The sequence below is a fragment of the Myxine glutinosa genome, chromosome 5 (genome assembly GCF_964187855.1).
Source record: "Myxine glutinosa chromosome 5, kmMyxGlut1.1, whole genome shotgun sequence".
Lineage (NCBI taxonomy): Eukaryota > Metazoa > Chordata > Myxini > Myxiniformes > Myxinidae > Myxine > Myxine glutinosa.
The window spans coordinates 85,234,840-85,251,551 of NC_136265.1; the positions used below are offsets into that span (position 1 = coordinate 85,234,840).

General features: G+C 43.5%; 1 protein-coding gene across 2 annotated transcripts in view; it reads right to left on the reverse strand.

Annotated features, from left to right (window-relative positions):
- The window catches only part of LOC137427389 (uncharacterized), a 33,211-nt gene extending 16,885 nt beyond the window's left edge, over positions 1-16,326 (reverse strand). Inside the window, exons 1-2 of one of the 2 annotated variants that reach the window (XM_078778307.1) lie at positions 16,233-16,326; positions 9,808-9,999 (exon numbers count right to left, since the gene is read on the reverse strand). Coding sequence is in view for 1 of the 2 variants with exons in the window: in XM_068116850.2 (XP_067972951.2) it covers positions 9,808-9,999; positions 16,233-16,281 (241 nt within the window). In the remaining variant the exon portion in view is untranslated. The remainder of the gene's footprint in view (positions 1-9,807; positions 10,000-16,232) is intronic. The other variant, XM_068116850.2, reaches the window with a different exon arrangement.
- Positions 16,327-16,712: the final 386 nt, after the last annotated feature.

Here is a 16,712-nt window from a genome sequence, read left to right on the forward strand (position 1 = left end):
TGGGAAGGGGGGCGGTGGGAGAGGTATAAAACATATGGACACTGCCAGGACTTCCAGGAAAGAAGTTGGAATTTCAAACAAGGTGGATCTGGGGTGAATTAGTGGGGGTAGAAAAGATCAAGGTTTTGGATGGGGGAAGATAAGAGATGGTGGTGAACAGCTGTTTCAAAGACCTGGAGGGAGGAGTGGGATTGCAGGGAGTGTGGGAGTTTGTTCCAGAGGCAGGAGAAAAGAGGAATGAAAGAATGAAGGTGAACAGAGAGCCGAGATTTCGGCAGTTTAACCATCAGAGGGTTGCTGGCAGATCTTGTGCGACATGTAGGAATATTTGGGGGACAGAGCACAGAGAGAGCTGGGGGAGCAAGGCCGGAGAGGAGTCGGTAGAAGACAGAAAGACCACCTACCTGCCTGCGGTGAGTGCGTGAAAGGCCCTCAGAGATAGCTTCATCGCGGGAGATTCCAATGATTCTGAAAGCTTTCGTTTCAACAGCGTGAAGCCAAGCTAGGTGTGAGGCAGGAGCACCAGCCCATAGGGGAGAACAGTATTCCATTGAGCTGTGGATGAAAGCCTTGTATGTGGTGAGGAGCTCAGGTATGCCTAGGAAGGACTTCGCACGACGGAGGATGCCCAGTCGGCGACTGGCTTTGGAGGCCAGCTTGGAAATGTGGTTTTCCCAAGAAAGATCATGGCAGATAGTGAGACCCAAAAGCTTGAGCGACAGAACTTCTTGGAGAGGATTGTTGAGAAAGTAGATGGGAGGGTTGTCCAGTCGATCTTTTCGGAGAGACATAGTAAGAGTGTGAGATTTGTCAGGATTGAAAGACATGTTCCACTTGTTTGACCAGTCTGTGATTTTGTGCAGGTCTTCAGAGAGTGAGGAGGCTGCAGACTGCCGATCTGAGGGAAGAGGAATGGAGCAGCAGAGAGTGGAGTCATCAGCAAAGAGATAGAGAGGATTTTCCAGAGAGTCGGAGAGATCATTGATAAAGACCAGAAAAAGCACAGGGCCCAGCACACTGCCTTGGGGAACTCCAGCCTGAACAGGAAGGGGAGATGAGAGAAATCCATTCAGGGCCACACGTTGACTACGACCAGAGAGGAAGTCCGCAAGCCATGCATGCAGATTTCCATGGATACCATAGGAGGAGAGTTTGGTGAGCAGAGCTGGGTGCCCGACCGCATCAAAGGCACGTGATATGTCAAGGGAGACAGCTCTGATTTCCTGTATGGCATTGAGGACCTCCATCCATTGTTGAGACAGCAGAAGCAGCATGTCCAGAGTAGAGTGACCTGGTCTGAAACCAAATTAATGATCAGAGATCAAGCCATTGGAGAAGAGGAAAGATTTCATATCCGAAGCAATGATGGATTCCATGACTTTGCTGATAATTGGGAGCAGGCTGATTGGTCTGTAGTTGCAAGGATCTGTTTTTGCACCTTTTTGTGTAAAGCGGTAATGTTTGCTGATTTCCAGGATGCTGGCAGATGACCTTGAGCAAAAGATAGGGTGAAAAGAACAGAGAGAGGGTGAGATAGAGCGGCAGAGCAGGATTTGAGGACCCGTGGGCTGATGCCGTCTGGTCCAGTTGCAGAATCAGAGTCGAGGTTAGACAAAAACTCCTCCACCTTGTCAGGAGAGAAGGCCACAGAGTCCAGGAGCAGTAGGGTTCGACTGGGAAAGGTGGGAACAGAGAGAGATGGGTTTGAGACTAAGGATTTTGAGGCAAACACAGAGTTGAGGCATTCGGCTTTGTCACGTGCGATGTCAACTGTGTGGCCATTTGAGGTAAGGGAGGGGATGGAGGGGGAACAAACACCAGAAACGGATTTGACCAGACGCAACCAGGATTTGGAGGAAGGAGACAGGTTTGAGAGTTCATTCTTGAGTGAGGAGAGATAGTGCTGCCTGGCACTCCTGAGGGTAGACACACACTTGTTCCGAGCTTGGTGGAAGGAACTGAGATTGCCTTCAGTTGGATTAGCCTTCCAAGAGGCAAAGGCAAGTTGTTTCAGGGCAACTGCCTCACCACAAGATTCAGTGTAATTCAGTTTCAGTGGTTTTTCACATGGAGTGAATTAATCAATGAATATTAACCTGAATGTCCCATCTGCTAGCATTAATTAGTGGACATTGTGGATCCCATGTTGTCTTCTTTCAAGAAGAGTAGGCAAGTTCATCTTGGCACACTGAACAAATTTTAAAAAATTCCTCCTCTATCCTGCATCAGCAGCAAAGCCAGACTTCCAACAATGCTACAAGCCAAGAGCCAAGCGTTACACAAAAAACTAGAATGACCCTCGGTGGAGCTCATACCTCTGCCAGGCTCTGATAATTTTATGTTTTGTATCCCACTGATAGGCCGGATCTGGATTCGGATCTGAACCAAAATCTAATCGGCTTGTTCTTGTCACCTAACCAAATCGTCCACCAAGTTAAGTCATTACTTGTCGATAACTTTTTTAAATATCGTATTATATAATCGCTTTTCACCCGATCTCTCAATGGTGAAGAATCACTTAAAAATTAAATAATTCTCGTGTCCGAATCCAGATTCAAATCTTCACCAAAATCTAATCGATTCATCCTCGTCACACACGCAACCTCTCCACCAAGTTTCGTACAAATCCGTCCTTAGCTTTTTGAGATATCGTGCTATGTATTGGTTTCACCCCCATCTCCCAAAGGTGAAGAATCACTGAAAAAATTCTGATAGCCGGATCCGAATCGGGATCTTACCAAAATCGAATCATTTCGTCCTTGTCACAAACACGACCTCTCTGCCAAATTTCGTCCGAATCTGTCCATAACCTTTTGAGATATCTTGTTCACAGACAAACAAACAGACAGAGAAACAAACAGCCAGGGGTGAAAACAGAACCTCCATCCATCTTTGGTGGCAGAGGTAATGAAGATTAAAGACCTGGGTACCACCACAGAACAGCATTACATCTCAGTTAGTGGTTCCCAAAGTAGGGTCCATGGACCCCAGAGGGTCTGTGGAGGGATTTTCAGCGATCCACAAAAACAGTTTGAAGGAAAAAGTATGATCAAACAACTATAATACATCTCCTTTTATGTCGACCAGCGATGACAGGGTGATCGCAGAAACTTCCAGAGGCACAGATAATGCGCAATTAAAGTCTCCCAGGTCTCAGCATGTCTGGTTTGTTGTGCCTCTAACTGGATGGAGTCGAGACAAGCTCTTGAGTGATCGAGAGCTGTGATTGGCTCTTCATGACATTAATACACCACTCCATGGGTGAATAACTGTTGATCATGCAGCAGCAGCTGAAGGGCCATGTCTTGGTAACAGTAGCCCGCCTCCTCCACAGATGAAAGGTGTGTCTTTCCTTGTGGTTTGTGTGGAAATCCTTCAGGACTTCTACATGATTGAGTATTTGGAAATGTCCATGTAAGTGAGTTTTCATTTACACCCAAATTGCTTTGTTCTAAACTTGTCACAGCAGAATATCACAGAAACATGGATGGTGTTTGTGTAATTATTACTTAGAGCCTTTTTATAATAATTTTGTGCAATGAAATGAGGATGGTACTTTGAACGTGGTTGCATTCGGATTATGGAGCATGTAATCTGTGTTGTGCTGTGTTGGAAATTAAGACCACAAGGAGCCTACAATGATCGATGAGCTGGTGCGAATATCAGCCTTTTTGGAGATTTTATCTGAGATTGAAACCAGATGTAAATGCTTCAGAAGACGTTTGCCTCCGGCCTCAAAAGAATGACCCTTCTTTACCTTCAGTAATTAATGCGGCTCCGACAAACATTCTGGTGGCTTCGAGATAAGAAACAGCTTCATGAGATGCCAGTGAGTCTCAACTCCAAGCAACCTTTCCATGACCTTAGACTCCTCACTGGGAACATCAAATAATTTTGATGTTTTGTAAGGGAATTCTGTGAGAGAATTCACAGAGAACTCTACGCAACTATTGTAATGCTGTGTATTTGTGTAATGCAAATTAGTTCTGTGTCGAGTCAGGTTTTCTCCGCAATCTATGTAACAATAGCGTAAGGACTCGACTTTGTTATCCCTTTTATGCCGCACCCAGTGACCCGATGCCCACGGCACTAATGGATTTACGATCTACGAACCGCGCTCTTTGTTTATCACGTACAGCCATACTCAAAAAATCTGAATTAACCGACGTTGGGGCCCAAAAGCATCCGATTAACTGCTGATACGACGCCATCTTACGACGCCATCGTATTGGCGTCTGCTGGGCGAAGGCAAAGCAAGCCGTCCGCTGATTGGACAGGCGAAGGCGAAAGCAAGCCGTTCACTGAGTGGACAATCCAGAGCGTGCATTTGTGCCGGTGTCGGCGATCGTTGTTCATATACGCACTCTTCATTCTCATCTTTCTTCCTAACTCTTACTCGGACAAGCAAATCCCCTATGCCATCCATAATGGTACACTCTATCCATACACCACATCCTCTCTTACGTGGATGTTCCACGGGTTTCGGCTAGTAGCTGAATAAATCTCTTAAACAAAGTGAAGTCGATGGCTTTGAACCTTAAACATCTCGACACATTTTCCTCTTCAACATTTGCATAAAAATTCTTACAAAGTGCATTTCTCATGTATGCTTGCAATTTATATTTATAGTTATAAACACTGAAATATGGATGAGAATAAGTTTTTTAATGGGGAAAAAAGAGATTTAGACACCAAAATAGTGTCAAAACTTACATGAAGCCGAGCTCGGTGTGAGGCAGGAGCACCAGACCTGAGCGGAGAGCAGTACTTCATCAAGCTGCAGATTTCAAAAAAAAAAAATTTTTGAAAGCGTATGAAAGCTTTCCCAGTGGTGAGAAGCTCAGTAGCGTCAAGGAAGGACTTTTCATGAAGGAGGATGCCCAGTCGGCAACTGGCTTTGGAGGCCAGGTTGGAAATGTGGTTTTCCCAGGAAAGATCATGGCAGAAAGTGAGACCCAAAAGCTTGAGTGACAGAACTTCTTCATGAGGATTGTTGAGAAAGTAAATGGGCAAAGGGGGAAGGGGGGGGGGGGGGGGGGAGGGAAGGGTTTCCAGACGGTGTTTTTAGAGAGAGAGTGAGAATGTCAGATTTGTCAGGATTGAGAGACATGTTCCACGTGTTGGACAAGTTTGTGATTTTATCCAGGTCTTCAGAGAGGGAAGAGGCTGCTGCCAGTCGATGTGAGGGATGAGATATGGACCGGCAGAGGGTGGAGTTATCAACAAAAAGATAAAGAGGGGTTTCCAGAAAGCAGAAGTGATCAATGATGAAGATTAGAAAAAGCAAAAGGCCCAAACACTGCCTTGAGGAACTCCAGCCTGAACAGGATGAGGAGATGACAGAATTCCATCGAGAGGCACAAGTTGACTATGACAGGAGAGGAAGTCCACGAGCCATGAGTGGACATTGCCTTGGATACCACATGAAGAGAGGTGGTAAGCATTGGAGGATGTCAGACTGAATCGAAGGCGTGAGATATGTCAAGGGAGATGGCTCTTATCTCATGTCTGGCATCGAGAAACTCCGTCTAATATTGAGACAGCAGAAGCAGCATATCCAAGGTGGAGTGGCCTGGTCTGAATCGAAATTGATGAGCAGAGATCAAGCCATTTGAGAAGAGTAAGGATTTAATGTTGGAAGCGAAGATGGATTCCATGACCTTGCTGACTATTGGGAACAGGCTGATTGGTTTGGAGTTGAAGGGATCCGTTTTTGCATATTTTTACCTCATGTAGTTCCGGGGTGTATCCGCTGTGTAACCTGGTTTAGAATAGGTACACCGTACGCCTGCGTGTCGCAAGAGGCGATGAAAATGGTTGGCGTCGGGAACGGCATCCGGCCATAAAACATTGCCTCAAAAAGGGAACCATGACAATTACAATTACATATGGGCAGGGTACAGCCCGAAGTACCCCGTGGGTGTCCTCACCCCCCGTCATCACAAATGAATGTGGGGAACCCGATCAAAGCAAGGGTAGAAATCACTCCATTGATAATGACGAAACGTCTGATGCCCGAAGTGGAGATCGGTTTCTGAGGTTTGCGACATGGAATGTAGTGACAATGACAGGGAGATCGGGAGAAGTAGTGGAAGTATTGGACAGAAGAAGAGTGTACATATGTTGTGTGCAGGAGACAAGATGGAAGGGAAGTGGTGTGAGAATGGTGAAGGGTAGACAGGGACAGAAATACACGTTTGTGTGGCAAGGGTGCCTGGAAGGCGTGCATGGTGTTGGTGTCCTGTTTTCTGAGGAGTTTGCAGACAGTGAAGTGAGTGTGACTGGAGTGAGTGAAAGGTTGATGATGGTGAAAATGATGATTGGAAAGCTCTTGGTGAACGTCATATATGCTCCGCAGGTCAGTCTGAGCGATGAAGAGAAGGACAAGTTCTGGTGTGCGATAGAGAAGCTGATGGAAAACGTGAAAGATGAGGAAGTTGTTGTGGTAGGAGGAGACCTAAATGGACATGTGGGAAGGAGTATAGACGGTTATGAGGGAGTTCATGGGGGTTACGGATATGGTGTGAGGAATGGAGAAGGTGAAAGGATTTTGGAGTTTGCTGATGGAGCTGATTTGTTGATTTGTAACACTCAGTTCCAGAAGGAGGATAATAAGCTTGTTACAAACACGTCAGGTGAGGCGACGACAGCCGTTGACTACCTGATGGTGCGCAGGTGAGATAGGGGGCACCTCCGGGACACAAAGGTGATCCCGGGGGAGGAGGCTGTTTCACAGCACCACTTGGTTGTCTACGACATAAGGGTGAAAGGTGCGAGAAGAGCTCGACGGGTGAAGTACCAACTGAGAATGAAGGTGTGGAGGTTGAAAGAGGTGACGGTGAGGGAGGCATTAGAAGAGAGGCTGAGTAAGGGAGAGAATGTTGTGGTTGAGCTTGAAAGTGGTTGGATGTCAATGAAAGATAGTCTGTTGGGAGCTGTTGGTGAGCTATGTGGATGGACAAAAGGACCACCGAGGCACTCGGAAAGATGGTGGTGGGATGATGAAGTTGGAAAGAGGATTGACAAGAAGAGGAAGAAGTTCAAGGAGTGGCAGAAAGCAAAGAGTACGGGGGCAGAAGCATGAAAGTTATAAGGCAGCCAAGAAGGCTGCAACGAAAGAGGTTGCAAAGGCGCAGGAGGCATGGAGGAAAATGTTCAGAGAACGCTTGGATTCGGAAGGGGGTCAGAGAGGGGTATTCAGGATTGCAAAGCAGATCGCGAAAGAGAGGTGTGATGTGATGGGGGTGACTTGCTTGAAAGATGAAGTGGGACAAATCGTTGTGGACCCAGATGGAATTAAAGGAAGATGAAAGAGATATATGCAAATGCTGTTTAATGCAGAGAATGAATTGGATGGCAACATAGAGAGTAACCCAGTTTTAGGACCGGCAGAGAAGATAACTGAGAAGGAAGTTGAGGAAGCGATAAAAGCAATGAAGAGTAGAAAAGCGGGATGGCCGACGGGAGTTGTGGGAGATATGTTGAAGGCAGCAGGAAGTTGGGGTTTGAAGAGAATGACAGAGATCTGTAATCTGGTGGTGAAAGTAGGCCACATTCCAGTGGCTTTGGAACTGAGTACCCTCATCCCTCTAAACAAGGGGAAAGGTGACCCTCTGGACTGTGGCTCATATCGAGCGATAAAGTTATTAGAGCATGGAGATTATTAGATTATTAGCATGTTCTTATGATTCTGATTATTAGCAGTTATTAGAGCAGAGAAAGTGGAAGATTGGAGGAGGTGGCTGAATGAGTTGGGAGAGAGAGGGTGGAGGAAGGAGGGAACTATGTGGATGATGGCCAACTTTAAAAAGAGAGTGAGGAGTGATTTGAGGGAGAAGGGTGAGGGGGGGGGGGAGTGTGAGGGAGAAGGGTTGGGGTAGGGAGGGGTGGGAGGGAGACTCGAGGGAGAAAGGTGTGGGGGAGCTTATGAGAGGGTGAGTGGAAGCTTGGAGGGGGAAGAGAGTGAAGTTTGCTTTGAATGGGGAAGAGGCGGCCGATTTGAGAGGGAGGGGTGAGAGGGAAGTTTTGAGAGGGAGGGGAGACAAAGAGAGAAGGCAAGGCCATGGGGGAAGAGGGAGAGGGCAGGAGAGGGGAAGGATTAGACGGGTTATTGGTATGGTGAAGATGGGAGGACAAGATTTGAGGAGTGGGAAGCCGGTGACGGGTGAGGAGCAGAAATAAAGAGAATGATCACGATAGATGCATAGAAATACCAAGAGCAGCTGTTACGCTCTTCGGAAATAACAGCTCTTGACTCATATTCATCTTTTGATCTCAAATCCAAATTGTAATAATCATCTGTCAAAACACTGAGCGGGGCAAAGGCGTACGCACAAATAATTCACGGCGTGGCCATTTCGTTGTGTTCAGTTGGCATAACACGTCGAATTTCTTGGCTGGAGGATGGAGCCTCGGCTCAAACTACACAGCAACTCATTTAAATGTTCATATTCAGACCCATTCACTCCAACAGGAACATTCTGCTTCTGCTCTCTCAACTACCGAGGGAGACCTTTGAAGTCCCACATGAGATCAAGGCTGTCACTCTCGGCACATGCTGAGGTTTCAATCCAGTCTGGAACTCTGGAGACCACCTTGGTCTCGCCAAATGCATCCAAAGCAACCTCCACATATCGTTTTTTGAATTCTATTGTTGTAGCAACTGCGTACCTCTCAAAGCAATCCTTTAGTCTCCTCTCCCTGTCAAGGCTGGATTGCCCCAAGGCAGTGTGCTGGGCCCAGTCCTATTCTTCATCAACAATCTCTCTGAATGTTTGGAAATCCTCTTCAGCTCTTTGTTGAAGACGCGTCCCTCTGCAGTGACATCCCTCATCCTTCAGAGAGACAGGTAGCAGCCTCTTCCCTCTCTTCAGACCTTCATAGAATCACAAGCAGTTCAAACACTTGGTATATGTCTTTCCATTCTGCCAAATCTCACACTGTCAATCTTTCTCTCCAGGACATTCTGGAAAACCCTCCCATCTCCTTTCTTAACAATCCTCATGAAGATGTTCAGTGACTCAAACTTTTGGGTCTCACCATCAGCTACGACCTTTATTGGGGGAAACCACATTTTTGTGTTGGCCTGCAAAGCAAGATTGGGCACCCTCCATTGTGGAAAGTACTTCCTTCGCATACTTGAACTGTTATCCACCAACAAAGCCGCCATCGGCAGCTTGATGGAGTGCTACTCAGGTGTCTGCAGGACGCACGTGGTCCAGCGGCAACCCCATCCTGGTGAAAATCTCAAAATCCAGAATTACTGCTCACCTCCACTCTTTTATTCCTCTTTTATAACCACCAGTGAAAACAACTTCCACATTCTCTTCAATCTCATTCTTCCCTCCAAGACTTCAAAACAGCTGTTCACCATCATCTCAGATGATCCCCCATCCACCCACGAACTTTTCCATCCCAAATTACTCCATTACAAAGAAATCCCTTTTCACAGGTCATTGTGATTTTTCCCCCTCCCCTCACCTCTTTTTGATTGTTTGTTGGTTTGTTACTTTTATGTTTCATCTCCTCTTTCTCCTTCCATTTCTTCTTGTGTTTCATTCAATTTGATTGCAGCTTCTTCACCTCCATGTGTCCTTCTCCCCTGCCCTTCATCTCAGCCTCACATCGACTCTGCTGTTGTTGTTTCCTCTTTTCCATTTTCATTCCCTTCATTCTGCTCCAACATTTAATGACAACATTGTATTCTGCTCTTGGTCTTCCAAGAGCCTCTTTTAAGTAGAGAAAAAAAAAACTGGCCACCAAACAAACACAGATCCCATCAGAAGTGATGTCGATCACACAACTCACCATTCAGCTGGTCGCTTTGCTCCTCTTCCAGACTAAAGGAGTTCACATCCTCTATTTTTATCTGCAGAATCTCAGATCCTTCCAGCTCCTCAACCTTTATTCCACAAACGAGCACAGTTGGCTGTTCCAATTCTGGCTGCACACCACAGGAATCCTTCCAACAGCCAACTTGAGCATACATCGTGGGTGAACCTATAGAGGCAAAAAGACATACCACTCTCTTCCTTATGTTTGCTCCACTCTGAGTACCTTGATCCCACACAGCACTGACATGTGAAGTACCTGTGTACCTGAGACCTTATCCTCTCCCTAAATCAGTGACAGTACCTTAAACTTTCACCAAACATATGGCACACCTTGTGACACCCAAAAAATAAATTGTACATGTTGCAGTAATTGTGGAGTACTTTACAATGAGCCACCTTTCAATTTTTTCCATAGAGAGGTTTCGGAGATATATAAATGCAAATGTTTTTGGGTTTTTCCAAGATGGCACCCGAACCATGTAACCGATGATGTCACACATCATTTAAAATGATAAAAGAAGAGGCACTCCTGCGGTGAAAATTTAATGTCAATCAGAGCAACAGTTGTGGAGAAAACAAATTTTAAAGGGAATAAAACCGCAAAATACCGGCAAGAAGGGACACCGGACGGACAGACAGACAGACAAACAAACGCTGTTCCAGACACCATTGCCCGACGGAATACGCCATCAAAACAGTTGAAGTTGTTGCAAGGGACGAACAAATGACTGAAGCACCCACTGGTCACGTGGTGGTCTGAAAAACATGGATATCACGGGCCAAGTCGATCGTTAATATCTCGTTCAGAAACATCTTATAAACCAACATGAACAAACCACAACTCTTCCTCTTCTCACAAAGATGTTTAAAACCTGAAATCTCCACAACTCTTCCTCTTCTCACAAAGATGTTTAAAACACGAAATCTCCACAACTCTTCCTCTACTCACAAAGATATTTAAATCCCCAAATCTCCACAACTCTTCCTCTACTCACAAAGATGTTTAAAACCCGAAATCTCCACAACTCTTCCTCTACTCACAAAGATGTTTAAAACCTGAAATCTCCACAACTCTTCCTCTACTCACAAAGATGTTTAAAACCTGAAATCTCCACAACTCTTCCTCTTCTCACAAAGATGTTTAAATCCCCAAATCTCCACAACTCTTCCTCTTCTCACAAAGATGTTTAAAACACGAAATCTCCACAACTCTTCCTCTACTCACAAAGATATTTAAATCCCCAAATCTCCACAACTCTTCCTCTACTCACAAAGATGTTTAAAACCCGAAATCTCCACAACTCTTCCTCTACTCACAAAGATGTTTAAAACCCGAAATCTCCACAACTCTTCCTCTACTCACAAAGATGTTTAAAACCTGAAATCTCCACAACTCTTCCTCTTCTCACAAAGATGTTTAAAACCTGAAATCTCCACAACTCTTCCTCTTCTCACAAAGATGTTTAAAACCTGAAATCTCCACAACTCTTCCTCTTCTCACAAAGATGTTTAAAACACGAAATCTCCACAACTCTTCCTCTTCTCACAAAGATGTTTAAAACACGAAATCTCCACAACTCTTCCTCAACTCACAAAGATGTTTAAAACCTGAAATCTCCACAACTCTTCCTCTACTCACAAAGATGTTTAAAACCTGAAATCTCCACAACTCTTCCTCTACTCACAAAGATGTTTAAAACCTGAAATCTCCACAACTCTTCCTCTTCTCACAAAGATGTTTAAAACCTGAAATCTCCACAACTCTTCCTCTTCTCACAAAGATGTTTAAAACCTGAAATCTCCACAACTCTTCCTCTTCTCACAAAGATGTTTAAAACCTGAAATCTCCACAACTCTTCCTCTACTCACAAAGATGTTTAAAACCTGAAATCTCCACAACTCTTCCTCTTCTCACAAAGATGTTTAAAACCTGAAATCTCCACAACTCTTCCTCTTCTCACAAAGATGTTTAAAACCTGAAATCTCCACAACTCTTCCTCTTCTCACAAAGATGTTTAAAACCTGAAATCTCCACAACTCTTCCTCTACTCACAAAGATGTTTAAAACCTGAAATCTCCACAACTCTTCCTCTACTCACGAAGATGTTTAAAACCTGAAATCTCCACAACTCTTCCTCTTCTCACAAAGATGTTTAAAACCTGAAATCTCCACAACTCTTCATCTACTCACAAAGATGTTTAAAACCTGAAATCTCCACAACTCTTCCTCTACTCACGAAGATGTTTAAATCCCCAAATCTCCACAACTCTTCCTCTTCTCACGAAGATGTTTAAAACCTGAAATCTCCACAACTCTTCATCTACTCACGAAGATGTTTAAAACCTGAAATCTCCACAACTCTTCCTCTTCTCACAAAGATGTTTAAAACCTGAAATCTCCACAACTCTTCATCTACTCACAACGATGTTTAAAACCTGAAATCTCCACAACTCTTCCTCTTCTCACAAAGATGTTTAAATCCCCAAATCTCCACAACTCTTCCTCTTCTCACGAAGATGTTTAAAACCTGAAATCTCCACAACTCTTCCTCTTCTCACAAAGATGTTTAAATCCCCAAATCTCCACAACTCTTCCTCTTCTCACAAAGATGTTTAAAACCTGAAATCTCCACAACTCTTCATCTACTCACAAAGATGTTTAAAACCCCAAATCTCCACAACTCTTCCTCTACTCACAAAGATATTTAAATCCCCAAATCTCCACAACTCTTCCTCTACTCACAAAGATATTTAAATCCCCAAATATCCACAACTCTTCCTCTACTCACAAAGATGTTTAAAACCCCAAATCTCCACAACTCTTCCTCTACTCACAAAGATATTTAAATCCCCAAATCTCCACAACTCTTCCTCGACTCACAAAGATATTTAAATCCCCAAATATCCACAACTCTTCCCCTACTCACAAAGATGTTTAAAACCCCAAATCTCCACAACTCTTCCTCTACTCACAAAGATGTTTAAAACCCCAAATCTCCACAACTCTTCCTCTACTCACAAACATATTTAAATCCCCAAATCTCCACAACTCTTCCTCTACTCACAAAGATGTTTAAATCCCCAAATCTCCACAACTCTTCCTCTACTCACAAAGATATTTAAATCCCCAAATCTCTACAACTCTTCCTCTACTCACAAAGATATTTAAATCCCCAAATCTCCACAACTCTTCCTCGACTCACAAAGATGTTTAAATCCCCAAATCTCCACAACTCTTCCTCTACTCACAAAGATGTTTAAAACACAAAATCTCCACAACTCTTCCTCTACTCACAAAGATGTATAAATCCCCAAATCTCCACAACTCTTCCTCTACTCACAAAGATGTTTAAATCCCCAAATCTCCACAACTCTTCCTCTACTCACAAAGATATTTAAATCCCCAAATCTCTACAACTCTTCCTCTACTCACAAAGATGTTTAAAACCCCAAATCTCCACAACTCTTCCTCTACTCACAAAGATGTTTAAAACCCCAAATCTCCACAACTCCACAACTCTTCCTCTACTCACAAACATATTTAAATCCCCAAATCTCCACAACTCTTCCTCTACGCACAAAGATGTTTAAATCCCCAAATCTCCACAACTCTTCCTCTACTCACAAAGATATTTAAATCCCCAAATCTCCACAACTCTTCCTCTACTCACAAAGATGTTTAAATCCCCAAATCTCCACAACTCTTCCTCTACTCACAAAGATATTTAAATCCCCAAATCTCCACAACTCTTCCTCTACTCACAAAGATGTTTAAAACCCGAAATCTCCACAACGCTTCCTCGACTCACAAACATGTTTAAAACCCGAAATCTCCACAACTCTTCCTCTACTCACAAAGATAATTGAAACCCGAAATCTCCACAACTCTTCCTCTACTCACAAAGATGTTTAAAACCCGAAATCTCCACAACTCTTCCTCTACTCACAAAGATGTTTAAAACCCCAAATCTCCACAACTCCACAACTCTTCCTCTACTCACAAACATATTTAAATCCCCAAATCTCCACAACTCTTCCTCTACGCACAAAGATGTTTAAATCCCCAAATCTCCACAACTCTTCCTCTACTCACAAAGATATTTAAATCCCCAAATCTCCACAACTCTTCCTCTACTCACAAAGATGTTTAAATCCCCAAATCTCCACAACTCTTCCTCTACTCACAAAGATATTTAAATCCCCAAATCTCCACAACTCTTCCTCTACTCACAAAGATGTTTAAAACCCGAAATCTCCACAACGCTTCCTCGACTCACAAACATGTTTAAAACCCGAAATCTCCACAACTCTTCCTCTACTCACAAAGATAATTGAAACCCGAAATCTCCACAACTCTTCCTCTACTCACAAAGATGTTTAAAACCCGAAATCTCCACAACTCTTCCTCTACTCACAAAGATGTTTAAAACCCGAAATCTCCACAACTCTTCCTCGACTCACAAAGATATTTGAAACACGAAATCTCCACAACTCTTCCTCGACTCACAAAGATGTTTAAATCCCCAAATCTCCACAACTCTTCCTCTACTCACAAAGATGTTTAAATCCCCAAATCTCCACAACTCTTCCTCGACTCACAAAGATATTTAAATCCCCAAATCTCTACAACTCTTCCTCTACTCACAAAGATATTTAAATCCCCAAATCTCCACAACTCTTCCTCGACTCACAAAGATGTTTAAATCCCCAAATCTCCACAACTCTTCCTCTACTCACAAAGATGTTTAAAACACGAAATCTCCACAACTCTTCCTCTACTCACAAAGATGTATAAATCCCCAAATCTCCACAACTCTTCCTCTACTCACAAAGATGTTTAAATCCCCAAATCTCCACAACACTTCCTCTACTCACAAAGATGTTTAAATCCCCAAATCTCCACAACTCTTCCTCTACTCACAAAGATATTTAAATCCCCAAATCTCTACAACTCTTCCTCTACTCACAAAGATGTTTAAAACCCCAAATCTCCACAACTCTTCCTCTACTCACAAAGATGTTTAAAACCCCAAATCTCCACAACTCTTCCTCGACTCACAAAGATGTTTAAAACCCGAAATCTCCACAACTCTTCCTCGACTCACAAAGATATTTAAATCCCCAAATCTCCACAACTCTTCCTCTACTCACAAAGATGTTTAAATCCCCAAATCTCCACAACTCTTCCTCTACTCACAAAGATATTTAAAACCCGAAATCTCCACAACTCTTCCTCGACTCACAAACATGTTTAAAACCCGAAATCTCCACAACTCTTCCTCTACTCACAAAGATAATTGAAACCCGAAATCTCCACAACTCTTCCTCTACTCACAAAGATGTTTAAAACCCGAAATCTCCACAACTCTTCCTCTACTCACAAAGATGTTTAAAACCCGAAATCTCCACAACTCTTCCTCGACTCACAAAGATGTTTAAAACCCGAAATCTCCACAACTCTTCCTCGACTCACAAAGATATTTGAAACACGAAATCTCCACAACTCTTCCTCGACTCACAAAGACGTTTAAAACCCGAAATCTCCACAACTCTTCCTCTACTCACAAAGATGTTTAAAACCCGAAATCTCCACAACTCTTCCTCTACTCACAAAGATGTTTAAAACACGAAATCTCCACAACTCTTTCTCAACTCACAAAGATATTTGAAACACGAAATCTCCACAACTCTTCCTCTACTCACAAAGATGTTTAAAACCCGAAATCGCCACAACTCTTCCTCTACTCACAAAGATATTTGAAACACGAAATCTCCACAACTCTTCCTCTACTCACAAAGATATTTGAAACACGAAATCTCCACAACTCTTCCTCTACTCACAAAGATGTTTAAAACCTGAAATCTCCACAACTCTTCCTCTACTCACAAAGGTATTTGAAACACGAAATCTTCACAACTCTTCCTCAACTCACAAAGATGTTTAAAACCCGAAATCTCCACAACTCTTCCTCTACTCACAAAGATGTTTAAAACCCGAAATCTCCACAACTCTTCCTCTACTCACAAAGATATTTGAAACACGAAATCTCCACAACTCTTCCTCTACTCACAAAGATGTTTAAAACCCGAAATCTCCACAACTCTTCCTCTACTCCCGAAGATGTTTAAAACCCGAAATATCCACAACTCTTCCTCTACTCCCGAAGATGTTTAAAACCCGAAATCTCCACAACTCTTCCTCCACTCACGAAGATGTTTAAAACCCGAAATCTCCACAACTCTTCCTCTACTCCCGAAGATGTTTAAAACCCGAAATCTCCACAACTGCTCCTCTACTCACAAAGATGATTAAAACACGAAATCTCCACAAGCACAACTCGTCCTCTCCTCACGAAGATGTTTAAAACACGAAATCTCCACAACTCTTCCTCTACTCACAAGTCTCTTTGTGTAAAAAATTTCTTTCATTGCATGCGTCCAGATCCATGCTTGAATCATGCACGACTCTTCTTCTTCTCTATCCCTTCATGTTAGACCTCTCGAAACCCCCTCTGTGGTAATCTCACCCCCACCAACGTGTATTACCAGATCATTGTTTACAGCCTATAATCTTGCTAAATATTTATTATGCAACGTTGTTATGCATCGAATGTATCGTTAAAAAACGAGGAAAATGAAGGTTCGACAAGCCAAGCTGGTATATACACCCCCATTGTGATTCTGAGAGTTCGACGTCACTTAGAGGTTGTTGTTGTTTATTTGTGGCCCGGTTGTTTCATGAGCAGATACATTTCTCTTGACTATCCCTCATTCCAGGGGTGTGTTCAGTTTCAAAGCACTGATCTCTATACTAACTGGATTGGAGGCTCCACGCCAGATCAACGCTCATCGGTCCATTCGCTGTGAAGTCACCGGAAG